This window comes from Anopheles marshallii, chromosome 2 (genome assembly GCF_943734725.1).
Source record: "Anopheles marshallii chromosome 2, idAnoMarsDA_429_01, whole genome shotgun sequence".
Classification (NCBI taxonomy): Eukaryota; Metazoa; Arthropoda; class Insecta; order Diptera; family Culicidae; genus Anopheles; species Anopheles marshallii.
In genome coordinates, this window is record NC_071326.1 from 6,725,343 (window position 1) to 6,736,193 (window position 10,851).

The 10,851-nt window shown below is 45.5% G+C and overlaps 1 protein-coding gene across 1 annotated transcript; it reads left to right on the forward strand.

The window, feature by feature from the left end:
* Positions 1-600: 600 nt before the first annotated feature.
* LOC128718370 (C-type lectin 37Da-like) lies at positions 601-9,535 on the forward strand. Its single transcript, XM_053811999.1, has 3 exons — positions 601-649; positions 8,919-9,285; positions 9,379-9,535. Exons 1-3 carry the CDS (start codon positions 601-603, stop codon positions 9,533-9,535), a joined length of 573 nt encoding a protein of 190 aa, XP_053667974.1.
* The last annotated feature ends 1,316 nt before the right edge of the window (positions 9,536-10,851 follow it).

Below are 10,851 nucleotides of genomic sequence, written 5' to 3' on the forward strand. Positions count from 1 at the left end.
AATGGTGTCTCGCAGAACTTTACGCCACTTGGCCAAGGTGTGCAAACGAGATGGTTGAGCGAAAGAAAGCAAAGCAAAGGGGAGAAAGAACAGCCCGAGAAGATGCGCCATCGGCAGAAGGTGCCTCTCTGTGTGTGTGTCCCGCGGGAAGGGGGTGTACAGAGGGGGCGGCCTGCGTCTGTTTTCCATCCCGGCGGACCACACCTGGCCCGATCGGGCGCCCGCTGGAAATGCGTTAAGCGGGACTGTTCGAGCCCGGCTGCGGTCAATTGTGCAAGATCGTCCGAGAGAAGCGGGTCGCTTTCGTTCTAGTGCTCTGGTGCCGTTTTCGCTGCTGCTGCGGACTTTGTGACAGAAAGATTGGGTTGACGGTGGTGCTACTAGCAAACAGTGTTTGGCGTGCAGTTGGTTTTTTGTTTGGTTTGGTTCTGGTGTACCACTGCAGCAGAGCGAACGAGTGTGGCATTGCCGGGTGTAAACAGCCGCGTGTGCAAAACGGAACGAAAGCGGCAGCGTGCCAGATCGTGTGATTTTGTTGATCGAGCTCTCGAACCACCGAAGCAATCCAGTGCGATCGTACGCAAATTCAAAGCCTGAAACATGAAGTCCATCATTTTGTGTCTGGTGTTTGTGCTGGCGTACGCAGGAGGTAAGTTCACCCCGGTAGTGATCCGCAAACGTGACAAAAGACTGCAAGTGACGAACCTCTGGTGGTAGAATGTCTCGATCAGGGGGAGGGTGTTTCTTTAGCGAAAAGCATCTCGCAAACCCCGAAGAAGTGGGGAATTGTTTTTTTTTATGTAGGAAGAAAGAATCTTTTCCCATTATGAGGTGATGCCAAGAATAGCAATAGGAAATGAAGCATCCATTATGAGGAGACACAAAGCTGATGCCAGAGGATGTTTCATTAGCGCACACAATGAGCTCCTCACGAAGACGTTGCAGTTCTGAGGCCTCAGACCTAGTTTTCTCTCATCGTTTCCCACAGCGCTGCACCTTTCCGATGCGGAATGAGTTTTTTCGATTGATGAACCACTTCATTCACATGTCCTCTTCCGGTGTTGCAAATTGAAATGAAGATGCAAAACGAAAAAAGAACTCTCGAACTTCAAGACACTCAACACACCCCGGCATAGATACCCGGGTGTAGCCCAGCACGGTGGTTTCCGTTGGACAGAAAATCCACCCCGTGGCCGGCTGTCACTGTAGCAAGGTACCATTAGGATTGGTTGCGCGCGGGTCGCTCGCGAACGTTCGCCAGGTATCGGAAATTAAATTTATTCTTTGCGCTCAAGTCGGCGGAAAGAGCGTGCGCGGATACGGTCCCAACGGTCCAAGTGGCGCGTTGCGATGGGAAGAAACAAAAAGCCACCCAGCCCAGAGGGCACTGTTAGCACTGGTGCACGCTGCGTGCGGAATCACCAATGAGCGCTCCACATGAACTTCCACATGGGGACATCAAGCGCTCGGGCAAACGATGCACGGTGCAGTTGTGAAATTGAAATAAAGACTCCCATCTCGTCATTTGTTTCGTGGATGATTCTCGGCTTTCAAAATTCCGTCTGTGTCGTTTGACAGCTTGCTGGGTTTGCGTTGTTTTTTTTTTATGAAGCTCATTAGTTCCTGCCTGGTGTATGATGCGGCACGTAGCACGTAAATGGAACGCGTTTGTCGTTCCGGGTGTGACCGCGGTTGGAAGGAAATGAATATCCGCACATTCTATGGAGATACGTCCGTCAGTGTACACGTCCGTGTTTCACAATGTCCAGCAGTAGACAGAGAGAGAGAGAGAGAGAGTGAGAGGGAAAGAAAGAGAGAGAACTTTTATTTTGTTCTACTCTGCCTAGAGAAGAACTGTTGCAAAATTGTATGACCGCTTGCGGTCAGACCACCTACCAGCACGTGGAATTCATAGAAGAGTTACTCAGGAAAACCCTTGAATGTACAGTGCCTCAATTTAAGAATTCTTTAAATTTCCTTTAGCCTCCCGCCCTTTTTGTAAGATCATCTAAATACATCAGATTTGTTAAGTCGCAATAATATTGGTTGCCATAAACGACTTCAAGCAATACGAATCGAATGATCGTATCGAGGGTTGATGGTGGGATCGATAGGCAAGAACTTCTACCACGCGGAAGAGACCATTGTGCAGCCATACTTGCCTCAAGTTCCCTATTGTGCACGTACAACAGCAGTCAAACCGACTTCCGGAAGTCCTGTTAGTAGCGGTTCTTTCCCTTCCCCCTTTCTCATCAAAATGCGCAGAATGGATAATGTCGTGTCCATCGTGCTAGAAGAATGGGCACAATCCGTACAAAAATGGCGCTGGACAGCGTGGTGTGTTTTTTTTTTGTAAATGCTTCTATTCTTTCCAACCTGCGACCAGGGCTGGTATAATTTTCATTTCTTCATTTTGAGCTACGACAGTTAATTTTTTTCTTTGGTCGGGAGCGTAATGTTTTGTTCAATTGCACGGAAGGAGATGGTTTTGGGCCAGCGTGTTCGCAGCTCGTCCAATTCCGTAAAAAGGGAAACAATGTTAAAAAAAAAGAGACGGAAAAAGAATTTTACTGTCATTCCCAAAAAGAAAGGAACCGGCGAAGGTAACCAGAAATAGCGTTGACAGGAAGTCAGCAATTAAGTCGCAAAGTTTCGCTGATTAGATTTGTGCCAGGAAAAGAACTAATAAGACACATTGCGCACCTTTCACGGCGGAAGGCTAAAACAAATTGTATTTTCAAGCTTGTTTTGCTTGCCTCTTCAGAACGAATGAGAGATCGCAAAAATGGCATTTGACAGATGAAAAACACAAAATCTATTTAACTTCACAGCAGACATAAAAGGTTCCGGTGCGTAGCGATGGTTGGCGGGGCTTGCGCTTCAAAAAGTCCTTGCGGCACTGGGTGTTTGATTTTCTTTGCTTGTTTAATTTGGCTCCGACCGTAGCCGCAATAACTGTTTATCGTTTGGAGCAAACAACAACAAACGTTCGCGCAACTGCGAGATCTTCCGCTATCGGTTCCGATAAGCAACGGAAAAAGGTTCGCATTTTGCAGCCATTTTATGGATGTGTTTATCGTGCCCGGACCCCGTAAGCAAGTGGCCATTTCATTCCCATCTGGACAATCTGTTACCGGATCGGTGAGATAGATCCAAACGAGAAACAAAACGTTAAGCGCAAGAGATGGGAAAAATTTGGCCGTCTTATCGGCTTCTCTCGATCTCGTGCCCAAATACCGCCCAAACGGAAAAAGCAAATGTTGGTTGATTTCAAATAGTTTTATAGTTTCCTGTTGGGACCAATTGCTGCCCGATCATCCGGACGCTCACGCAACCTTATTTGATTTGATCTTTCCCGCTCCCAACAGAAGTGAAAGAACCGTTCAGTTGACCGATTGAACCGGGGTTCGATTTTCCGGTTTTCCATCGTCGCGAATTGGCACCGGGTGGTCGACGGGGGGATCGAAACCATCGGCAGCGAGGGGGTGATGAAATCGTAAATCGCATTCCGGTTTCTGCTGGAAGATCATCATTTGCATACGGGGGGCCAGGGTTTTATGCCCATTTACGCATTCGCCGCAATAAGTGTCCGTTAGATTGAGCTTGAAGCAAGCATAAAACTCTCCAAAAAGAAGTTGGCGATGAGCCGGTGCAAAGAAAACGATAAGAATGTTGAGTGGCGCGGCCAATAAACGCGCCATAGCATTCATAAAGATGAGCAGCGATGCGTTCGGGTGTCTGCTTGCTAATCGAGTTGCAATTTTGAGTTCTCCCACCCCTTTGCAATTCCCGTTACTGCCACCTTTGGTTTCGGACTCGGAGTGGAAAAATGCGGGACTTAAACCATTACCGTTAGGTGAAAAATGGCACCAGCAACCTGTGGTGCTGGAGAGCACTTTCTTCAGTGCGGCGCTCATTGGCATATTTATGTTCTGTTTCGGGGCAAACCGTGCAAACGATTCGGTAAATTTATGCGGGCAGTTTCGGTTGCCCGGAGTGTCCGGAGTGCGCAGATCACAAGAACCTTAAAAGCACATTTTGATCGGTTGTTCTCTTTTACGTTACTTTCAACTCGTTGAATACTCGGTTTTGATAAGGAGCAGACACACACACACACACAGACATTTCGCTACGATCGTGCGGGATCAATTTATGAGCGCTTCAGGATGACAGCTGAACCGCAGTGGAGATGTAACCTGTAGAGGTATTTGGGTTATTGTTTCGTTTGTTTCATGAATTTGCACCCCGGACCAGCATCGCTGGTACGGCTTCCTGTGCAGACATTCATTCAGAAGTTGTGGGCTTCATTAGCTATTCTGACCGGCAACAGTTGAGTCAATAAAACGCAACTGCTGCCCGGGCGATTACCATTTGCCCAACGGGGAGGTTGCTGGTTGCTGTCCAATATTGGAGTGGAGTTCTGGAAAAAAGAAACGTAAAAGCCACACTGGGCAACGCTGTTTTCGAAAGGTAGACATTTTATTAACTTAAATAAAGTCATAAAATACTCCTCAAATATTGATAACAATGTAGCATGAAAGCAGCTTTTAAGTTGAAGATATTCTTAAACAGTTCTTAAGCAGCTTATGAGAGCGACAGTAGAGATAACAACTCTTACTTGGATGTTTCGCGTTCAAACAATGTACCAAAGGGGTCAAAAGCTTTCACCAGTTCTCTTGTTAAACACATACGCCATTTTTAATGTATGTTACTGCTTTAAACTATATTTTCATTTATGTGATGATTTATGATGAATTTTACAACACTTATTCTATCCGTGGTGTATGCTCGATGAAAGATTCTCCCTTAATTTATCGTTTAATTAGGTCGTAAATAAAGGAAAAAGCGGCATGCCTTAAAGACCCAATGCAAACATGTCAAAACTGCTCGAACCGGTAAATTAAGGATTGCTAATTGTCCCTAAATTTACCCTGAAATTACCCAATAAATTAGGGGTAATTAAAGGGTACTTTAACGAAATTTGCCTCACTGGGATGTAAATAAGCAGTAGCGCCCGAAAGCCCGTTTATAATGTTAATAAGCTATGGAGTGCCATTTCCCGCTTAAATTGCTACTAAGTCATGCAATTTGTACGAAGAACTTGTTAAATATTTCCTGTCTTATAAAGCTTATTATGTAGAAACTGCAAATATTTGTTTATGTAACAGATTTATGTGATAGTTTAAGCATAACTTTTTACACTTTTTTATTAAAAAATCCTTTAAAATGTACTGTGCATGTGCAAAATGTGCAAAAAAATACTGTTGAAACGAGAACAGATGAGCGATCGAGAAATTATTGAAACACCAAAATCTGTCTAAGTACCTCCAAATCGGGTTAATTCATTCGGGATTCTTCTTTGGTTTTCCAGTAAAAGATTGATTTACATTTTCCGTGAATATAGTAGTGGGGCGTTTACCAGGGATCAGTTGTTTTTTCTTTTCAACGTTTTTATAACTCTGTCATCCTACGTCTAAAGAGAAAAGGAGCTTACAGGTTTTCGCTTGGCAGCCGTTGAGGAAGAAATTGAAATAAAAGTTTCTCCTTTCTTCACCCTTGAGATTTGGGCATTTTCACCATCTTCTCGGCAATTTTAAGAACACCAAATACTCTAGCAGTCCATTCTCATGTTTATGATAGTATTGAAATGAACAGAACGGAAAAAAATCCAACCTTCAACAATGAGCAGGGCGTCAACTGCACGCGACAAAAGCAAAAGTACCCGTAGATAAACGTTCATAAACATAAGTAGGCGTTAAATAAACGCTGATTCGACACGGATAGCTAGACAGCGCTGCGTCTTCACAGTGACAGGAAACCGGAAATGATCGTTTTTATTATAATGCGTCGTCTTCCGCTTCGCACATGTCCCCGGCTTATCCGGCTCTTGGTACGATCTCCCGGCACCGGGTTGCGTTTCCATAATTCATAAACCTTCAGCAGGGTGTGTGTGATTCGGTTTTTGGCTTTAAGCCACTCGGAAAACGATGAACTCTGCGCTGCGAGCGTGGAGCGTGGGCGAAACGATTCTACCGAAGGGGTCGGAGTTTTGTGGGATGGAGGGTAAGTGAACGGACCAGCGGAAGTGATGATGTTCGCACGCGTCTGGCCCGACCGTGATGAATCGCTCGGTGGCGTTCGATTTTTTTGTCTTATTCGCATCTCACGAAGGAAATTCGATTACAGCCGGTGCCCGTGTGGTACGGTCCGGGAACACAAGCGGTTCAGTGATATGGTGTGTAAAAAAAAGGGAGAAAATTGAATTTGTTCCTAAGATAAAATCGGATTTTTTCGCTGTCCTCGCGCGCACTGAATCAGTTTACAATCATGTGCGATCTTCTTACCAAATTATTTCATCCCGTTTTTTTGCTCAGAGAATTTTCGATTATGGCTTCAAAGGCCACAACGTAACACAATTTGTCTAGCTGACTGTATCTGTTTGGGGTTATTGTTTGTTGTATGACACAAATTGAGCAAGAAATGCATCACAAACCAAAATATCTTGGACGCTCGCTCACATTGAGACAAAAAATAGAAAACTTTTGGGAGTTTAAAAGATGATTTTTTCCAAAAGAAAACTATCAGAACCCCTGGAAAGGTGCATATAAGCAAATCGAGTGGAAAATTCAATGATTGCACGCTGTTCACTGTTTACAGAACATAAATCTTACCGATCCATTATTCGATACCGGCATAAAACATTGTCTCGACCTTTTGTTCCCATGTTGGCCGTCTTGACTGTATCACAACAAGAGATGAGCATTTCTTAAAGTTTTATTTTTAGTTGCACTTACGCGAAAAATGTGCTGGCAACAGGACCTTTCCCGATTGTGACTTTTCATTCACCTTTTTTACCACCATTACAGAGCGCTGAATGGACAGAGCATTTGAGAAATGGTATTTTCATCACCATTTTTTCGAGAATGGATGAAATGAGCAGTGCTCTTCCGGCCTCAGTTTGGCCATAATACCAGCAAAACTGTACGAAGATGGAACAAAAATAAAAAGTTTTTCGTTTGAGCGAGCCACCGTAGAATTACCCTCTTTTACCGCCTAAAGTTATGCAATGCGCAGAACGCATGAATTGCTAGGCCGGCAAACTAATTACCATTTTCCGGTTCTTGATGTTCACGATTGAAACATTCGCAAAGTTGTAGCGCAATAAAAAAAGAAATAATCATAAGAACTTTGGGACATGTTCTGAAATTAGTTACGTTTTATGCTCCCAAACCTTTTCTTGTTTTGGGGGTATGAGCTAGACAAATTGTAGTCAAGGAGATTTTTTACACGAAGCAACTTTACCGTGTCGGATCCGTCGCTGCCCTACCGGAAAGGGTTAGAAATATTAAATTAATATATTTTTAAAGTGTCTAAGATGGCGCACTCTATACAAAGGCCACAGTGTAAAGAAAGGTTATCTTAAAAAAAATCCTTGCGTATTTCTCCCGTGGATATGATACGCACTGTGCCCTTTTCTTTCAGTCGTTTGCCTTTAGTGCTTTCCCTTCTAGGAACGTGTGGGCGATGAAACTGATGTGCCTGAAAACGACCAATTGTTAATGCAATTGTTATTGTTACGCTCCTTCCCGCAACCTTGAAGCGAGTTCTCGGGTCGGTTGTGGCTGTGAATGAAAAAACTGCACAACAACGCAGCTTCTCGTGATCTCGAGATGTCGTGCGAAGATGCCCGAAGAAGGAAATGTCAATTTTCCGACGATGGTTTACCAGATTTATGCAAAACGTTAATGGGAATTTCTAGGTGAGGCAAAGCAAAACGGATATTCGCTGCCTAACGAGCGCTGGTTCAGATAGAACACAAAAAAACAGCAAATGGAGTGCGTGGTAAGGAATCAATTCTCGAGATAATTCCCTCCAATTACGCCCAGTGACAGATGTTTGATGTTTTACGGGAAATGTGTGTTTTTTTTCGTGCGAGTTTTGGGGGTTTTGGCAGGGAACGAGATGCTGGTGATGGCGCTGCCTCCTCATGAAATTGATATTTTGCTTTAGTCAGCTGGGAGGGTGCTATTTGGCTGTTTGTCGATGGCTCGGTCGTCCTGGGTGACATAGTACGCAATCGATATTATCCCATCGCAACCTTGAGCGGTTTTTTGCGCGCTTGACAGATGAAACGATACGCAGGGAATTGATCCTGAAAGCCGTTTATAGACAGAAGTAGACAGAAACGCAAATACTTCTGATCACTTTTCAAAACGGTTTCATAACAAAACAAACAACACGGTGCAGGTTGTGGAAATAGATTTACCGCAGGCTGTCAAAATTGCTGCTAGTTTCGATCCAATGAAGCGCTTGCTGAGGCCCGCCAGCATCTGGGGAGAAGAAGATTACAGTCGTTTGATTAAGCTTTCAATAATTCGAAACGCTTGTCCGTGGAATGTGGCGCCAATGGCAAGGTGTTGCTGTTGCACTCATTCAAAGGCAACATTCGGTGAGGATATTGGATTTCGGTCGACAATGAGCGCTAGTTGTTGTTTCGTTGTTAATTCTAATACGAGTCAAACAAGCTGTGGTGTAATATCTTGCCGAAAGCCATCAGCATCAGACTTAGCGCCTTCTGGGGCCTTCCGTAGCGAAATAATCCCATTGAACACGGACAGATGCACAATATGGAGCAATTGAATAGGAAGCGTTGTTTCTGAGCTCAGCATTAGCTTCCGCTGGATCTGGGACGCTCCAAGGGATGCGTCCGAGTTCTCGGGATAAACGTCACTTCCGTGCGGATTAACGCGAACAAAGCATAAAGAACTGGTTTGGGGCGAGACTGCGTAGGTCAGGTTTATCTGTTGATGCAAGATTGTACCGCAGGAACTATACAAACAAGGGACGGACGTCGCGTCCGTACGGCAAACGTCGTATCAGTTGATTAACACCGTTTATCGCTTGCGTACTCTAAACAGGTCAGCGGATCACCACCATCCAGCTGGACGGTGTGCAGTACTTCATCAGCCGGATGAACCCATACTCGCCGGAGTTGAACTACTTCCTCGCCTACCAGTACTGCCGCTCGCTGGGACTGCAGCTGGCCTCGTTCGAGACAAAGGAGAAGGTAGAATCGATGACCGAGTACCTGCAGAATGCCGGCTACGGCAAGTACAACTTCTGGACGTCCGGCAACCGGCTCGGGACGGGCATGTTCCTGTGGATGAGCACCGGTCTGCCGTTCAACGCCACGTTCGACTACTTCGAAAAGTCACCGGAAACCGTCGGCATGGATCCGCTCGACCACAACAGCAACACCTCCCCGCAGCGTACTGCCCGCGACAGGTAAGTAGCTGCATATCTGCCACCAGCCATCGGCCGCGTGGTGCGAGCGCGATAGTCCACACGTACTAACCTGCACGTTTCTTCCATCTTCAGCAGCAGCGGACTGCAGAAGGGATGCGTGCACCTGAAGGCACCGAGCCTACGGTGGGCCCCGGAAGACTGTTCGGCGGTGAAAGATTTCATCTGCGAGCAAACGCGATGCTACTACTACAACTACGGTAGCATTCCGGTTTCGTCCGCGCAGGGGTAAATATTGTCTTACCCGCCCCGACAACTGAGGGCACACAAACCTACACACACATACACACACACACAGAGCCAAGATTCTTTCCCGTCCCTGTCCATGGAATATCCTTACCCCAAGACAGTTTCCCGATCGACAGAACACAGACACGAAACTGATCCCTTCCCACAAAAGAAGCTCCACAAGCGTATCAGCACGACAATGCGCGCGCGGAGACGAAAACGAAACCCGACCCAAAAACGTCAACAAAAGTACCGCAAGTAAACACAGTCAGTCGTACGCACGCTGCAACGGACGGAAAAAACGGGCGAAATGAACAAACGAAGGATGGAAGTGTTGGAGAACGTGAACGGTGAAGCAAAACACGCTCCAATCAAAGTAACATGTAGGCATCAATTTGTTAAAACAACACCCCAACGCCCCCAAATAAATAATAGTACTGGTGGCGCCCTCTGCCGGCATTCGGTTCCCATCACAGCAATCAACACAGATTATGCAAAGCTCACGCTTCAGTCCGAAAGCGAGGGGTTGTAGAAACTCTAAACACGCATATTCACGTGAGGGGGTTTGTTTCCGCTTACATGATTGTCCCACATTTGCGACCTGGGCGCCATTTTAAGCACTTCGAAAAACGAAAACAAAAACACACCAGTCGTAAATTGAGGCTACCGTGCGGTATTTCGTCGTAGGTGAGCTAACGTCCTTTCCACCATCTTAATGTTAAGTGCTACTACTCTATCGCTTTGTTCTACGCTTTTCCCAAGACACTAATAAACCTTTCAAATTCTGAGCTGGCCCTTTCCTTCCCGTTCGAAAATCTGTCAACGCTGCTCACTAATGCCACACTACCGAAATGATGCTGACATCTTTCTCTGTCATACGAGTTTATCCCCGTTGTAGGGGGAGCATATTGTGTACTAAACGAACGTTTCATATGACGGTCAGCACCGGTTTGCAACACGTAGAGCAAACTACAGCACATCTGCAAACTTTGCACCGCAAAAACACACTGTCGTAGTTTAGTAGCGCCTCATCCCTGCTTCCTGCTATGTCTATCTACATTTAATTCTTCATTAACATTTGGCTGGTGGTTTGGAGTTAGGTCATTTAACGCAAAGAGCAATAAGGAAATGAGTTCTTCTGAGACGATTCTCTAAAAATAAATAAACAATCCAAAAATCACACGTCCTTTCGGCACCGTTGGAGAGCACCCAATTCTTGTCCGTAGAGTACTTTGAAGATAAATTGTTTAGTAACAGTTTCGGTATAGGACCACAGACAGGCAGGGCACTAGCGCATTTGAAAACGCGAGCATTAATACA